At 34.9% G+C, this 18,879-nt stretch overlaps 1 protein-coding gene across 6 annotated transcripts in view; it reads right to left on the reverse strand.

Moving 5' to 3' along the window:
- Positions 1-18,879, reverse strand: part of Plpp1 (phospholipid phosphatase 1) — a 91,721-nt gene that overhangs the window by 18,480 nt on the left and 54,362 nt on the right. For 3 of the 6 annotated variants that reach the window (XM_046456296.1, XM_046456293.2, XM_058583122.1), the window contains one exon: positions 5,582-5,862. In XM_046456296.1, the coding sequence (XP_046312252.1) occupies positions 5,582-5,862 (281 nt within the window). Of the gene's footprint in view, positions 1-5,581; positions 5,863-11,210; positions 11,363-15,570; positions 15,710-18,879 lie in introns of those variants that run through there. The other 3 variants (XM_046456294.2, XM_058583121.1, XM_046456295.2) reach the window with 2 other exon arrangements.

An 18,879-nucleotide genomic window follows, 5' to 3' on the forward strand; every position in this document is an offset into this window, starting at 1 on the left:
TGATCCCAAGTTCAAAGCTAGTCTCAGCAAAAGCGAGGCTCTAAACAACTCAGGATGATCCCAAGTTCAAAGCTAGCCTCAGCAAAAGCGAGACTCAGTGAGACTCTGTCTCTATTAAATAAAACTAAAAAAAAAAAAAAAAAAAAAAAAAAACAGGGCTGGGGATGTGGTTCAGTGGTCGAGTGCCTCTGAGTTCAATCTCTGGTACCAAAATTAAAAAAAAAAAAAAAAAGGACAATCAGAGTAACTGTACCTGTCAGCCAATTTATACACTCTAGGAAGGGAGTATTGACACATAACAACTGAAAAATGATTTTTATACATTTTAAATAAACTATTTCTTAACATATTGCCAAAATGTGATAGCTTATATATAGAAACAAAATCTCATCAACAAGAAATATCTTCATAAAAAAATTTTGTGCCAAAATTTATGTACCTGAACAAGAGAAACAAGAGATGTATGAAGAATTTGTGTCTTTTAAGAATCATTTACAAAGACATTTTCTAGAATTCAGGCAAACCCTTATAATGACTTTCTTAAATTCCTTGAATGAGAGAAAAGATTAGTTTCCCTGTCTTTTATGGTGGTTGATCCAGGAGATATATTAGAGAGACAGGCATAGGGCTTGGTGGAAAAGTACAAAACTGAGAATCAAAGTCCTGAAATTGAGGTCATAGCACCACAGAACTGCTTCTAGGATAAAAACTTAGATGCTAATCCTCACTCTGCTCTAGGTGTTCATTCATGGAAGTGGGACTGTACTACCCTCTCTGTTTATGCTGTAAGAATGCTACAAGGATAAAAACAAATAGCAAATGAGCAGTACTGAGAAAATTTGGATATGTACACCATTTATTAAGAAGATGGTTAACTCTCAGATTAGTTTTTTTATCACTGAAAATAAGCTCCCTTCTTTGGTTCCCAGTAAACAATAAAATAATACACCATATTTTTTCCTGTTAATTCACATGTTACCTTTTTTAAAAACAACAATAAATAAAGTGTTCTTAAAGTTATCTGAATAAAATTAATTTGCAGTCAAAAGAATTACTACAGCTAGGCATAGTGATTGTAGTCCAGGAGGCCGAGACAGGAGGATCACTTGAAGCCCAGTAGTTCAAGGAGAGTCTAGGATAAATGGCATGGCCTATCCAAATAAAAATACAGAAAGAGAGAATGGAAAGACAAGTGCAGACTGGGAAAAGATATTTGAAATGCATAGCCGATAAGGAACTTGTATCCAGAATATATATTTTAAGAAATTTCAATACCCAAGAAGAAAATATAAACAAGAAAACCCAGTTTTTTAAATGGATGAAAGATTTAACAAGAGTGAAGTGGCAAATAAGCATATGCAAAGATTACCAATATCATTAATCATTAGAGAAATACAAATTAAAACCACAGTGAGATAATACTATATAAAATAGCTACAATTAAAAAGATTAACCCCATATTGGCAACAATGTAGAGCAATTCAAACTCTCATATACCACTGATAGCAATGTAAACTGGTACAACCACTTTGGAAAAGTTTCAAAGATTCTTAAAAAGTAAAACTTACAACTACTATATGACTTGCCCATTCCTCTATGCTATAGATTGAATGTGTCCCCCAAAGTTTATATGTTGGAAACTTAATTCCCAAGGCAACAGTGCTGAGAGATGGGATCTTTAAAAGGTGATTAGGACATGAAGGCTCTCCCCACATCAGTGGATAAATGTCATCATCACAGGAATAGGCATTTCTCCCTCTCCCCAATGAAGCCTTTGGCCAAGCTGCTGATATTCCCTGATGCAGCAAGAAGACCCTCATCAGATTCTGCCCCTTGAATTGGGACTTCCCAGTCTCCAGAACCATGAGTCAATAAACTTATGTTCATTTTAAATTACCCAGTTGGTGGTATTCTTTTTATAGCAGTACAAAACAGACGAAGATAGAAAATCTAAACTGAGACATTTTTTTGTTGGGTTTATAATATACATGGATGTAATAAACATTTTTTCCAAGTACATATTTGCTCTTGCCACTTCTTTAAACTTTATATAAGAAGTTTTAGCCAGTATTACAAGACAAGGCAAAAAATCAGAAAAAAGAAGTAGTACAATTTTCTTTGTTCACAGCATAAATAGGAATATAGAAAATCTTGAGGAGTCAATAAAAGTTACTCCAATTAATAAATTAAATTAGCTTGGTTGTAGGACACAAAATCAATGTAAAAACCAATTGTATTTCTACACAATCCAAACAACTAAAAATTAAAGATACTAAAAAAAAACCAGCTTTTCACAATGGCATCAAGAAACATTAAAAACTTAGCAATGTGTTTCACAAAAAGTGCACAAGACCCAGACACTGAAAACTTAAAAATACTGGTAAGACAAACTAAAGAAAACCAAAACAAATGAACAGATATACCAAATTCATGGTTTGAAAGACTTGGGCAGCAGAGAGCCATAGCTTCCAGTTAGTCACATGACCAAGAAGGTAAACAACTGATATTCTACAGAATACTTTGTTGTTAAGCTTAGATGTCTAATAGGTTAGATATATTAAATGCATTTTTTACTTTTCAGTTAATTGATGAACCCATCCTAATTCCATCTTAAGATTGGGAGTCATTTTGTCACAAAGTCAAGAAAAGTTAATTTCTGTTTTACTATAAATTACTGCGATTGCTAAACTTGTTTAGAATTCCTGCCCATGCCTTGAACTCACCCATGCCTGGTTTTCCCTGACCAGATAACAACCCTCTCTGAAACCTTAGCGGCATCTCATAAATTCTGATGTTGGGATCTGAATTTACTCCCTACCTTGAAATATCATGCCATGTGGATCATTAACCTACTATGATACTTTGATAAGCATAATACAAAGGCAGATAGTAGGTTATCAAAGTCTTGTTATCTATAAGTTCTCAAGACATCCCTTTGCAACTTTTTGTGCTATAAAATCTCATTCTTGAAGAGCTGGGGGGCTGGTCTCTAGCCGTGTTAGGGGAGACAGCCGCTGATCAGCTCCCTTTGTGTACACAAATACAAGCTTGCTTTAATTTGATTTAAAATTGGAGTAGGTGGTCTTTTCTTTGTGTCGGGGTTCAACATTAATGATGGGTTCATTATAACATAACCCCATTATAAGTCAAGGAGCAGCTGTGTTTTTCTTTTCCTTTGTGAGCTAAATTCTTAAAGGTAGTTTTCATTCTTCAATTTAAATCCATATGGTATTTTTATGAGGCTGTACAGTTAAACTTCAAATGAAAGAAGAAACTGATAATTTTATTCTACTAACTTTGTTTCTCATGCTGTTTTTACTCAGTTATTCTCTATAATTTGTCCTAAATTTCAGCCTCAGTTCCAGTAAGGTTCCTCAGTTCCCAGCAACTCATTTGATCATTCCCTCCATCCCGACTCCACCACCACAAACTCTGGAATTCCACTTCTATTGTTAAAGTCCTCTATCGTTTCCTGTGTCTTCCAACTCTTCCCTGAAAGTTTATCTATGAGTCATCCAATTAAAGAGCCTTTCCCTAGGTCTGCTTGGCCCCTTAGTTCTATCAAAGCAGCAAAAGAGATCTCCATATCCCATACACCTTAAGAGTCCAGTATTAATATTAGTATCTTCATTACTTCTCAAAGCCATTTCTAGACTGCTCTTACTCTACCCCTCACCTGAGATCAAATAAAAAATATCAACTGCTACCTAAAAATATCACCTTCTCTTTTTTCAACTTCTACCTCCTCAGTCACTTTTCCCTCCTTTAAGTCTTTACATCCATATCAGTTCTCCTTATCACCTCAAAGCTTGCCATTCAGTAGCATGAGCTCTCCATTCTTCAACCTCATCATCACCAGGAGGGTCCTCTTCCATTCTCATCATTTGTTTAATGAGTATTCTTCCACAAAAATGGGGGCCCAAAGGCTGGGGTTGTAGCTCAGTGGCAGAGCCCTCACCTAGCATGTATGAGGCACTGGGTTTATTCTCAACACCACATATAAATAAATTAAATAAAGGTCCATCAACAACTGAAAAATGTTTTTTAAAAAAATGGCAGCCCGAAATGTCTTGTTCACTGCCAAATCCCTAGCATAGGGCATAGTTTATACTCTAGCTAAATAAGGTGTTTTTTTCATCCACACTAAATGCAAAAACTGCTATCTACAGGCCTATATTGCTTACAAGAGAACAAAGACAATGAAGTATCTTGAAATCATATAAAACAATCAAAGGATGCTTCACCCAGAAAAAAATGTTTGCTGGATGATGAACAAGTAAGGGAAATTAATAGCTATCTTAAAATATAAGAAGGTAACCATACAGAAAAGACAAACCTGGCAATTTTGAGACTTGAGATGAAGAATTGGCTCTGCTGCCAACTATGGCTTCACTTAATGTTACTGGGTCTGTTTTTTTAACCTCATCTATAAATTAAAGGAATTAGACCTTCTGGATTCTAAACACTGTATTTCTTTTTTTTTTTTTTTTTTTTTGGTTGGGGGCAGGTAACCAGGGATTAAATTCAGGGGCACTCAACTACTGAGCCACATCCCTAGTCCTATTTTGTATTTTATTAGAGACAGGGTCTCACTGAGTTGCTTAGTGCCTTGCCTTTGCTGAGGCTGGCTTTGAACTCGCAATCCTCTTTCCTCCGTCTCCTGAGCCGCTGGAATTACAGGCATGCACCACCATGCCCAGGTTAAATATTGTATTTTATTCATGGCTAACAGTAATTTGGAATACAAAAAGTAGTTTAATGAGGGTGTATAAGAAGGCAACCTGGGCTGGGGGTGTAGAAAGTGAGAGGGCACTTTCCTAGCATGATAAGGCCCTGGATTCTAATCTCAATAAGGAGGAGGAAGAGGAAAAGGAGTAGGAAGCAGCAACCTGAGGACTAAGAACTGTCATGATGTGAACCTCCCCTTACAAAAATATACTCTAAGAATACTACAAGATCTAGCAGAGCTTCATAGAATGGTTGGATTGGATCAGGATTGAGCAAACTGACTCCTGGGACAGTTTTATTTTGTATAAATAAAGTTTTACGGGATCACAGCCACACATTCATTTACCTATGGCTGCCTTTCTGCTATAATGGCAGAGTTCAATATTTGTGAAAAAGAACATATGGCCTCCAAATCCTCAAATATTTTTAATCTGGCATCTTAAAGTTTGCTGACCCTGGCCTACATGATCTATATAGTTCATTTTACATTCTTACACACTGGCAATGAAAATAGTTTCAGTAAAATGCTCTTAAATTGATAAAAAACCACAGTTAAAAGAGGAAAAATGACCTAATCAGAATAAGTTATACTCTACATACATATGTCAAAATATACTCCACTGTCTTGTACATCTAAAAAGAACAAAGTTTTAAAAATTAAAAATATTTTTAAAATAAAGAGGAAAAAAGAATAGAATACAAGACTTGTACATATATGATTTCAATTCACTCCCAGTGATCACACTACCTTCTCTCTTTTTTCAGCTAGCCAATGGCTTGTGTTCCAAATCAGTGAAACCTTCCAGTCCAAGAATACCCAAAATGAAACAAGCATTACAGACTTAACACTCACCTGCCTTCCTTAACTTTGTCTGCATTCCCTCGACATATGTAGTTCTCAATATAGCCATCACTGCAGTTGATTTTTGACCAATCCGGGTCACAAACATCCAAGAAGTGAGGTCGCAGTCTTCCTATCGAATACTTGGCAATGTCAGTCAGGGACTGACTAGCAGCTGCACCAAATAAAAAGGTTCCAATGGCTTTGTAAGTAGTGGCTATGTAACTATTCCTGATAAAGGAATTTGAGTGCAAGAGTTTAAAGTAAACAGACAGAGTTTCTCCAATAAGCATCTGAAAAAGAAAGAAAGAAAAATAAAATATTAAAGTTGTAAGCAAGCACTTTAAATAAAAAATAGAAAATAAAATGATAAATCAAAATAAGATCTTTGTTTAAAAACACCCCACCCTTTTATTTTTTTCCTTTACAAATGGAGAGTCAAATTAAGATATCTGAATCTGAAACACCAAAAAAAAAAATGTGTCAGGTCAATTATGGACACTGCTTACATTAATCACGACTGAGCCACATTTCAAAATACCTAAAAGAGCAAGGCTTTATTTCTTTCATTGTATTCAAATAAAGTGAGCTTTTGATAAGTAGACTGTGATGTATCCTAGAGGGCATATTCCATGGCTTATTCAAAGAACACAACTTCCCCAATTAGAATCTCCCTATATGTAATAAGCACTTATCTGTGACAGTCTTCATTTTTTCAAACATTCCTTTGAAGATATCTATCATATTAAAAAGGGTAGAACAGTTTTAGGGAACAAAAAAATCTAATTAAACAAAGGGATGTAAGACTGATACCAAAGTCCAGAAGACAGAGATTGAACTAACAGCATTTGAAGTCCTATCTTCCAGGAGTCTTTAAGCTAGTCTCCCATAATGGGTCTCATTTTAAAAGACCAGACATATACTCTCTTCCCCTTCCCCCAAAGAAACATTTCAAGCAAATCTTTCCTCTTTGTTTTCCACTGACTTTTGTGAAATTGGAGTTAAGGCCTTCCCATAAACTATTTTATGAACTTCCCCCAATTTTAGTAGTGTCTGTGAACATGGGAAAGCACACCAGCAAAATGAGTTAAAAGGTATAAAAACTTTTCCAAGGGCTTTTCAAGTTCACAAACCAATACCTTTAGAAACCCAAAGGATTCTAAATGGCAATGTTATAAAAAATAACATTTCCTGGTTAAAAAGGACGATAAGCTACACTATACCTTCCTGAAACCTAAACAAATAGGAAACAGTCTCCCTACTAATTTGCACTGGGGAGGCCCAGGGTTATAAATAAAGAAGTTTCACTTGAGATATACACTAGTTTTTTTGCTTCCTCTTAAATTTGTTACAAAGCATTCAAATATTTCCAATTAGTGAGGATTAGCTGTTTTCTTAAAGTTATTAATACATATGAATTATACAAATTAATAGATTTCACTGTGGTATTTCTATGCATGTGTATACTGTGCATTGATCACGTCCACCCTCCCTTTTACGCTTCCCATTCTCTATTAGTAGTCCTTATTCTATTTTTAGGTCTTTTTCTTTTTTTTAAAAACGACCTTTAGAGTTAGCCTTACCATAGCTGAAATACATGGTTGTCTCCCAAAAGTGATTTCATGGCTCCTATAATTCCACAATTAGAACGTTATAACTTTGACAAATAGACGATACAAAGCCAAAAGGATTTCTTAATTGTTCAGTATAAAACTAATACCAACACAGTTACCTAAACAAAGCAGGTGGTCAAATTTAATTGAAGTTACTATCTCTTGGGTAAAAGTCAAATCCCCTTAAATATATTTAAGCACCACAGATATATAGTCCTTATTGTGAATGAATTGATCAGACCCTTTCCTGAGAACAGGTCACAGGAAAGGAGAACTATGTGTACTTCTGAGGACATTATACCTTCCCAATTTTGTTTTGGGTTATCCCTGTCTGCCTCCAGTAGCCCTAAAAAGTATATATAATATATTACACACATACACACACACACACACACACAGCCTCCTCCTTAGGCTATTAGGGGTCCCAGTAATTCCTAATAGATTAGTAGTCAGAATGACTTCTCTAATGTTTCATTTTGGAATTGACCTTTGATAATTTAAAAAGATACTAACTTTTTAATGTTATAATTAGTTACACATGACAGTAGAATGCATTTATGCACTTTGATATATCATACATAAATGGGATATAATTTCTCATTTTTCTGAGCGTACATGTTGCAGAATCACATTGGTCATGCAATCACATATGTACATAAAGTAATAATGTCTGTTTCATTCTACTATCTTTCCTATCCCCACATCCTCTCCCTTGCCCCCCCCATCTAGTCTAAGGTAACACTATTCTTCTCTAATGTCACCCCTGCCCCTGCCTTATTGTGAATTAGCATCCGCATACTAGAGAAATCATTCAGCTTTTGGCTTATTTCACTTAGCACGATATTCTCCAACTCCATCCATTTATTGGCAAATGTCATAATTTCACTCTTCTTTAAAGCTGAGTAATATTCCATTGAGTATATATACCACATTTTCTTTATCCACTCATTCTATTGAGAGACACCTAGGTTGGTTCCATAGTTTAGCTACTGTGAATTGAGCTGTTATAAATATTGACATGAGACGTGGAAGTTTCAACTGCTAAAACTGTGGTTAAAGTTGATATACACAAAGGACTTAAAATCAGCTTATCAACTATCTTGACCACAATTTTAGCAGTGGAAACTTCCACATCTCAGTTGTCAGCTGTTCTCCTTAAGCAATCAACTACTTTCCAGAAACAGGTGCTGAGTTTTGTGAGTGTTCCTAGTCATAATCATTATTGCTTAGGGCCACCTACTCTCTGTGCTTGCCACTGATGACAGAAAATCAGTTTGTTGGGAACACTTGAAGCAATGGCACAGATTACCAAACTGATCTAAAGAAGCTGAAACTTAAACCACTACTATTGGGATGGCTGGGCAGGGGAGCTAAATTAAAGCTGGGAACCATCAGGTTAACTTACATCTTTTTCTTTTTTGGGTGCTGGGGATTGAGCCCAGGAGCTCTCTACCACTAAACTATATTCCCAGCCCTGTTCATTTCTTTGAGACAAGGTCTAAGTTGCTTAGGCTGATCTCAAACTTGCAATCCTCCTGCCTAAGACTCCAAGTTTCTGGGATTACAGGCATGCGCCACTGCACCTAGCCACATCATTTTTTAAAACATGTGCTCTCTCTTTATGGAGAGAAACAGACAATATAGAAGTTCTAAGCCAAGTCTTCAGAATTAGGTGTAGAGATATATCCATCCCTTTGATGTACACAAGACAGCCTTATTTTTTTGGTTTCATTTTAATACCTGACTCTGTTCTTCGAGTCATTTATGCTAATTCTTAACTTTTGGTGAAATCTATACCTAAGACAACTGTGGCCCAATTAATCTTAGAACTGAGAAGTCTTCTCATGTGTTTTTTACACTCTAAAAATATGATGAACCATTAAAAAAGTAAAGTTTGGGGGAGAAAAACAAAATACTTATGAAGATCAAAGACAATAATTATATAAATCAGCATTTCAACTTTTTTAAACCTATGTCCCAACAGTAGTCTCTCACCATCTGCTTTATACCTCCAATAACCAAGAGTGTATGTCTCTATTATCCCTATAGCTTCATATCTTTCAAAAGATATGTTCAAACTGTTCTCAAAAGAACAGTCCAAAATCACTGATACATTTCCATATCTTCCATTCCCTTCCAAATGGCTCTGCCTCTATTCCTTTATTCTACTGAATCTTTATGAAAAGCCAAAAACACATCATCAAATTGAACACATTTTTGTCAACTTCCATTTACTTTGACTTCTTGTAGTATTTGGCTTCACTGATCATTTCCTTCTTATTGACATTCTTTGTCTTCTGAGAAACTATATTACTGTTGGTTCCCTACCACACTCCCTCAATTACTCATATAATTATGGATCGTTTTTGCAAGTCATGTCAATGCCTGGTATGATGTGTGAATCATTACTTTTAAAAGATGACTTATTTTCTAATAAATAAAATTAAACATATACAAGTCTAACCAAGCATTGCCTGAAAGAAGCTGAGTTAATAAATAACTGCAATTATTTTAAATTAGTACATGAAACTACCACCCTAAGCAGAGTTTGTCTTTGCTGATACTGCATACTATAGGAGAGTCACAAGTTACTCCAAATTACTCCATAGTTTCAATAATACAAAATTTCATGTAAACACCTAGGACATGCCAGGATATATGCAAGTGGTGAGGACAAACAAAATATCATCTTTGCCTTTGAGAAGCTCACATTCTTGTAAGACAAACATTTATACAGTAGAGGTGGTTTTCTTTAGTGTGCACCAAATGTATGAATACGTTAACTTTCATTGCTAATAATCTAGTGATGGTTCTTAAGACATTATATTTCTGAATTAAGTATGTTTTTAAAAATCAACTCCCAAGCTGGGCATGATGGTGCACACTTACAATCCCAGCAATTTGGGAGGCTAACCACAAATTCAAGGTTTGTCTCAGCAACTTAGACCTTGTCTCAAAAACAAAAAATAGCCAGGAGTAGTGGTGCACACTTCCAGTGGCTCAGGAAGCTGAGGCATGAAGATCTCAAGTTAAAAGCCAGCCTCAACAACTTAGTGAGGCACTGAGCAACTCAATAGGACCCTGTCTCTAAATAAAATATATAAAAAAGGGTGGAGGATGGGGCCCCGTAGTTAAGTACCCCTGGATTCAATCCCTGGTACCAAACAAAAACAAAAAATAAAAAAGGCTGTGTATGTAGCTCAGTGGTAAGGTGCCCCTGGGTTAATCCCCAGGACCAAAAATAAATAAACTCCCAAAACAAATAAGATATATATATAATAATCTTGTTGATCTTTCTCTTGCATAGAACTACATCTTCTCGTTTCTATAAAGCTAGAAGTATGGAGCACAAAACTGTTGAATTAAGTGAGAATTCTGAATACAAAAATTTTTTAAATCATTTAGTTTAATCACTGAAGTCTTCTCCCTAGGGCCATACTCTCTAAGCATTTTCACTTGAAATATTAGAAAACAACAGCTACCATTGTGACTCAAAGACACAGTCTTGTTTTCAGTACCAGTAAAAATTCCTTCATATTCACCGCTAATTATGGAACTTTTTATCTCCCATTTATGGTGTTGTCTAAAAATTATTTAAAGTAAACATGGGTTGAATGAAGTTTTACCATTAGTAAGCAGATTTTCTTTTCTAGAACTCAGTGACTAAAGACAGTAAGTATATATGTATATACACACAGATACAATGAGTTATAAAATACTCTATATAAAGTATAGTAGAACACATTGCTATAACATTTGACTATATCACACTGCTACTGAAACAATGGCAAATCAGAGCTCTAATAATCATACTGAATGAAAAACATCACCATAAAATCTATACATACTCAATAAGGCTCTTCTAATTAAACACTGTTATCTTCTGGTCTCACTAAAAGCAGCTCAGATTATCTTGATCAAATAAATCTTCAATTAAAGGTAAAAACAAAACTCGCTATTTAATCATTAACAGACTAACTCAAAATTAAGCTAAGCACCCAAAAGTTGGAAAAGTGGATTTAACTTACGACAACAATACTGAATGGAATGATTATTCCACCTAATAACGCATAAGGTATGGTGTCTTCTTTGTAAGGGTACTTGATGGACTCATCATTACAGAATACTCCTCGTTGGAAGGGGGTATGCCTTGAAGTAAGAATTGCAAAAGGCAATCCAGCTAGCAAAAGGGAATAAATGAAAATATCATTAAAAATTATCAAAACTGATTAACGGCAACAATCTCAGCAGATGCTTAAAAATGCATTTGCCATGAAAATAAGTGAGCACATACATAAAAAGGAAATGCAGCAATGCATGCAACAGAAATTAGAAGGATTACAGTTTAGGATAAAGGTGGTTTTTCCTACAGAAAACAAAGCTTCAAAGTCCTCTATTAACAAATTTAACAAAAAGCATCTTCCACTCTTATGTCTGCCCAATACACAAATGTATTTGGGAAAAATCTCTTCTCATGCTCTTGTTTTTTAATCACCAGGTTTTCAAGACTATTTCTAAACCAATCTGTCATGGACTTTGCTTCCAAAAGGAAAACATTTGACAGTTCCTTTTTATCCCTGAAACTACCACATTTGGCTAAGTCATGCTCACTAGCTATCAGAGTATCTAAATAAAACTTGATCTATTCATTACTATCCAGAGCAGGTTGGAGCTACTATGAAAAGGAATTTGAACTCAAGCCAGATATATTAAGAAAAGATGGACAATGGCATCAAACACAAAACCACCCAAAATACAGTTGTTTTCTTCATAAATGTTTTTTTGTAAATATGCCTCACACTCACTTCCTAAAGTGCCTAACTTAAGCCTAAATAAGAACTTTAAGAATTCAATTATCCTTTACTTCACTGAACCTAGTTAACTGATTAATATGGCAGCATACTGACTAGAGCTGCTTTGTAAAAGAATGCAGTTTAGCAGAAACCCTCAATATAAGATCTGCTTCAAGACTGATCCAAGTCTGATCCAAGTTTGAAAGGTTCTCCCCTTTAAGCGTCCAATGCTCCCTGCAGTATACTATAACCACACTAAGCTACCATGCTCACTGCAGATTCAAGTGCTCTCTCTCTCCATGAGGCAAAAAGACTTGATGCTCATTTATGATTTTTATCACTTTCACTAAGGCCCTAATGAATGAATGACAACCAAGGACCGGTACTGCTACTCTGCCTGAGAATATCACAAATACCAAATTTGTTCAACCAACAAGGGCCAAAACGAAGGAGTACAAGTGATCACATTTCTTTTCCTGCTAGCTCTTTTACTTCTCTCTCCATTTTTCATTTAGAGACTGAATATATGAACCAAAGTTTATTACTTTACATTAGCCAATTTGCTAACAATCATTGACTCTTTAAGTCTTGAAGATGTTACAAGGTTCCCAAAGCCATATGTATAGTAAATGCTAGATGTAAAAAACTAAATAAATAAACTTACAATAAGGAAGAAAAGGTGGAAAACAGACTGTTGAGGTTTTACATAAAGAATAAGAACAAAAGCGCAAAGCTACTAAAATATACTCTACTCTCTGGAGTTTAAGTGAAGAGACTGCATCACAGAAGGCCTCAAAGATATTTTTAAAATTGATAATAATCAATATTTGTCATCTTCCATATCAATTTGCTAATTGGCCCTTATACTACATACCTCTGATATCTGTACTTGGCTCTTAGTTGGATTCACCAAATTGCTTGCCTTCAGGTGAAATGTCCAAGCCTCTAAATCATATACTTTGCTTACAGCATATCTTCAAGAGATTTGCACAAACTTTTTACACTTATCAGCTTATACAATGGAGGTAAACACACAGATTTTTTTTTATTGTTTCCTGTCCTGTATAGTAACTAAACATCTACCTTTCAATCAATAACCACACTCTAACCAATTGGACAAATTTATTTTGTATTTACAAAGAACAAATACTTTCATTCATTTTATTAAAAACTCTATGAAAAATAATGGAAACTTTTACTATGCTCATAGCATATCACTTAATTGCATTTTTCAATAAGCATCTCTTCCTTTTGAAATAAGACATTTAGTACAGAAAACAAATTCATGTATGATTAGTGGTCTAAATTTTTAGGCTTTGTATCCTTATTCTAAGGAAAACATCATGTTAATACACCTATATGTACTAAAAATGCTAACGTGTATATCCATTAATATTAAGGTTTTGTTTTCTTTCTTTGACCACAAAACCATGTTAGAAATTATTCTTAAATTTAATAAAAATTGTGGGCATTTTGCAGGATAGGGAGAACGAAATAAAATCACATATAACAATAGTTCATTTTAAAAGATAGGAATGTTCAAGTAGGGAAATATTGAGTGAATCCATTCTGCAAAGAATTCTGCTAGGGGATACCAGGTTTACAAAGGTGGATAAAGCATAGTACAAAATTATAGCAGAGAATAAACAGATACAAAGAAATCAGAGTTCAAAAAAGGAGGAAAGTTGGTGACATTCTAAAGTAATGATATTCAAAAAACTATCCGTTATCAGTTTCTCAATCTCAGTAGAAGGGGTCTAGGAGAGAGATAAAGATTTGGGTCTGTTAAAGATCTCTGAAGTCACAAAGAGAAAGATATTGTGCAGGATGGCTATTAAACAAACAGAATCACAGGGCAACTGTGATATTAAAGGGATGAATAAGAAAAGATTCATGGAGGGGCTAGGGTTGTGGCTCAGTGGTAGAGTGCTTGCCTAGCATGTGTGAGGCACTGGGTTCGATTCTCAGCCCCACATATAAATAAATGAATAAAATAAAGGCCCATCAATGTCTAATAAATAAATTTAAAAAAAAAAAGAAAAGATTCATGGAGGTAGATTTGGGTAAGTTGAAGGCAGGTCAAAAAAGAATAACATTACCTAGCTCAAGTCAGGACAGAGCATTTCAGGAAGTGGAGATGCATCCAGAGTCCACTGTATTTTCAACTGCTAATCTTCATTAAAGAAGTTTTAATAAGGAAGAAAAGGTGGAAAACAGACTATTGAGGTTTTACATAAGGAATAAGAACAAAAGTGTAAAGCTACTAAAATATACTCTACTCTCTGGAATTTAAATGAAGAGACTGCATCACAGAAGGCCTCAAAGATATTTTTAAAATTGATAATAATCAATATTTGTCATCTCCCATATAAGCCTATGCAATGCATGACACCAACGTCTTGCCCAATGACATTTCATTTTCACTGTCTATTTAAACCTGCTTGTAGACATCCCAAAAGGGGATGGAAAAGAAGACCAGAGAGCAAGTTGTTCACTGACCCACCTAGAGCTCAAAAAAGATGAGCTACTTCAGATTCCAATTCTGGAAACTTGGGATTGGCACAAAGACTGAATCCATCTGAGCTGGCCAACAGCAATGGGCTATATACAAGAAGGCAGAAGATAAAGTAGGTGTGTAGAGGAAGAAGTCACTAGCCCGATCCTTTAAATTGTGAAATGGACAAAGTAGCTTTGGTTTCCCATTGACAAAATACCTCACTGATCTTCTTGTTTGAGGTTATTGAAGTGCCTTACATCCTTTCCAACAAAGTGTAATTTTACTTTAAGCTAGTTACAAAGGGTTATCTATCTACTCTTTGCAACCACAAGAGACATAACTAAAAGAAACTTAATTTAACAAGTCTCCATAACTGGAGAGCACATATATTGTTTTTGGCTTTGGTTACCCTTTATGATGTTGTGGTAGACATTTCCAAACATGAATCTTTACTTGCATTTCTAATTGCTTCCCTAGCACATATTTTTATGTGGAATTAAAGATATAAACAGTAATACTCTTAACTACTCCAAAAAAGGTCACTATTCAGCACTATACCAGCCACAGTGTACAAAAGTGTATAAAAATGCTAACGCTTAAAATAGCTGATATTATTTTTGACATTTACTAGATTTCAAGGCAAAAGTGAAAGGACTGGATTTGCTTTATCAATCCAAATCAAACATCCTTTTTCTTTAATCTGAAAAAAAGTGCATCTCTAAGACAATCCCCTTTCATTATTTCTTAAGTTCCAAATAACTTTTCGCTTGATATTTCAGCTGGCAAAATTAATTTTCCTTCCCCTCTCCTTTTTTAAACAACTTTGAGGTATAATATACATTCAGTAAAATACATCCACTACAAATATATAATTCCTTGGTTTAGATAAACTTACAAGGCTACATAATCATCAGTATAATATAGTTTTAGAACATTTCTCTTACCCTAAAAATTTCCTTGAGCCTACTGGAGTCCCTATTCCCACCACTAACCCCAGATAACCACTCATCTACTTTCTGTTTCTACACAGATTTGCCTTTTCTGGACATTTCATAAAAACTAAATTATATAACATATGGTATTTTCTAAGTAACTTACTTAGCATAATGTTCTTGAGGTTTGTCCATGTTGTAGCACACATTTTGTTCCTTTGTATTGCTAAAATATCCTCTTTTACATATATACCACATTTGGTTTATCCATTCACCAGTTAATGGACATTTGGAGTCGTTTCCAGTTTAGGGTTGTTATGACTAATGCTTTTTTGAAGATTAACATACAAGTCCTTGTGTAGATATGTTTTCATTTCTAAGAGGTAGATAACAAGTGGAATTACTAGGCCATTCAGTAAGTTTATGTTTTAACTTTTTAAGAAACTGCCTATTTTCCAAAGAGACTGCATCATTTTACATTCCTACATCCTGCTTTTTATCATGGCCACATGGGTAGTCACAGTTGGCCCATTTAAGACTCTGATTCCCTACATGGTCAACTCATATTCATTCACAAATAAGCACAGCTTTCTCCTCCTACCAGTGAATATTTATGATTCAAAGGGCAGCATGTGATATGTCAACTCATTGTTTCCACAAACTACCACAAAAATACTTCATCTTTTACTAGAGATAGGAAAAGACAACTAAGTACACGGTCATACTACAGCTTTTTTTTTTTTTTAACTTCCTCTTGCACAAATACTCAGGATCTTGTTGGAACTATAACAGAAATACTAAGAAACAGTTTTAGTTAGAAAGACTGGCAGCAGGGTGTCAGGGTGTCCAGCAAAACTGAGAAACTATAGAACTCTTCTAATGTTAGTGAAAACTATACCAGTACCTCCACTAAATAATGCTGTAAGGTTCATCTACACTGTTGTACAAGCTAATTATTCTGTTCCTTTTTATTGAATAGCATTCCATCATAGGGATATAAGATGTTTTAGTATCCCAGAAGAGAATGACATATAACTAGAAAGCCCACAGTAACAAATCATTAAAGGACACACTGCCTCAGAGCCAAGAGTAACAGGCAGTGGTCTGAGAAATCCTGACACACAGGGCTTTGAGATTTTTTGCAAGCTTTGAATCCAACTTAACAGACTGGAAGATGAAAGGATCCCATTGGCAGACCAAAAAGATCCCATTAAGTATGGAGGATTATGTTCATTTTGTGAACTATTTCAGGTATAACATTCTCCTCATAATGCCTGAAGGGAAGGATGTAGATGGAGGTTAGAAGCCTCAAGAACCCAGAAATCTATAGGCTACACTGTGAAAAAAAATGGGCCAATTGTTATTTTTTGCCCTCTGACTACCAATGGGCTAAATAGACATGTAATGTGTGTATGTATTTAGTCTCTATTAGGTCATCTGAAAATCTACCTATGTTTATTTATTAGTGGGGAAAATTCCAAATAGAAGAGTCAATTCTGAAAATACAATTGGGGCTAAGGATAAGGCTCCCTCATAGAGCACAGGCTTATGCCCAAGGCTGTGTTTAAGTCTCAGCACCAAAAATCTAACAATAATAATTAAAAACAGCAAAGTGTTGGTAGTGTAGCTCAGTGGCAGAGCACTTGCCTAGCATGCATGAGTATCCTAGGTTCAATCCTCCGGCACACGCGCCACACACACACACACACACACACACACACACAATGTCTGAGCATGATGGCGCATGCCCCATAATCCCAACAACTCAGGAAACTGACACAGGAGAATTCCAAGTTTGAGGTCAGCCTCAGTAATTGAGCAAGATTCTCAGCAACTAAGCAAGGCCTTTCTCAAAATAAAATGTAAAAAGGGCTAGGAATATAGCTCAATGTAGCACTCCATACTTCAATCCCCAATACTGGGTGGGTGAAGTAGGGAGGAGAAAAAAGAAAAATAAAAGTTGTCAGAAGAGATAAGTAACCAAAATATAATCATGGTGACAGTTAAAAAAAAAAAAAGCCAATGTCTTACTTTTCCTTCTGCTTACATTTAAGAGAATGAAAGTCACTCTGGTGACTGCTTGAGAACCTGTCCAGTTACTTTGCTCAGTTCATGCATGAACTGAAAAGCACTGGTGTACATGGAGATAACATGAGGAAACAGGTCAGGAATCAGAAATAAACATAATTATTGAACTACTTCAAAAAAACAAGAGGGTTAGGGCTGTAGCTCAGTGTAGAATACCTGCCTCATGCATGTAAGACACTGGGTTCAATCCTCAGCATCATATAAAAATAAATAAAGATACTGTGCCCATCTACAACTAAAAAATTATTATTTTTTTTCATAATTAATCCACCATAATTATTAACTGGGTAATAATTAATAATAATAAATACTAATGTGTTTGTCTGATTTCTTTAGCAAGCAAACTTTGGAAAAACATTCTCTTATTCTAACAATAATACATCTCATTAAGAAAATAAGTTATAAAACAAAATTCATGAAGAATCTTTCAAAACTAATACAAATTTATGAGTGTATAATCCAAAAAATCTTTGCCTACATGCACATCTAAAAAATTATTTTTTAAAAAAAAGAAGAGATGGGAACAAAGACCACGGGTACTATATAACTAAAAAACTAACTGGACTACTTAATTCCTTTATTACATAAAGCATGAATGTACTTCCTTTCTTGTAAACAATTCAGAGCAGTGACCTTATGCTTGATGTATTCATGAGACATGGAGTGTACTTCAATAACCGATTTTTCCCACCATCCCAGATGTGGAACACCTATAAAAACCTAAATTAAGCAAAAATATACCACCTATAGTAACTACGAAATGATTCTTATATTCAGAGTTGTAAACTTGGGGCTTAATGGCTTAACATTACCCTTGACTAGAGGCAAAATAATTATCTGACCTACAGTGCAAATTATATAAGCTAAAGACAGAACATTTCCTGATTTAAAAACCCTTTCACCATATCTTAAAGATCTGTGAAACAGTTTAATATTTAGTAATATTTAATAATTATTTAATATTTAATAATATAACATGTAAAAAGTACATTTAAACTCAATTCAGTATACAGAACAAAGGCTAAGAAACTCCATCTATAATAAAAGTCTTATGCATTCAAGAAACTTAAAATAATTGTTATTTTTGTCAACATTAGGGAAATTGTATTATAAAAGCTTATAACTCAACTAGAGAGACTAAGATCTTAATACCCTGAGCACCATGTCTTTAACCAAGAAGTACTCATTCAATTCAACTCAACAATTAACTGAGTTTCTACTCTTGTATAAGGCACTAGTTGGGGGTGGAAGATGGGCCTAGCACAATGACCCCAGGTTTTCCACCTGAGTAACCAGAAGTTTAAAGCTGCATTAACTGAGATGGGGAAGACTGGAGATGGAACAAGGAGCCAGGGATAGATACAACAATTCAATCTTGAATAAACAG

Source organism: Marmota monax, unplaced genomic scaffold (genome assembly GCF_021218885.2).
Source record: "Marmota monax isolate L192 unplaced genomic scaffold, Marmota_monax_Labrador192_F-V1.1 WCK01_AAM20220418_F8-fsc00037, whole genome shotgun sequence".
In the NCBI taxonomy this organism is placed as follows: domain Eukaryota; kingdom Metazoa; phylum Chordata; class Mammalia; order Rodentia; family Sciuridae; genus Marmota; species Marmota monax.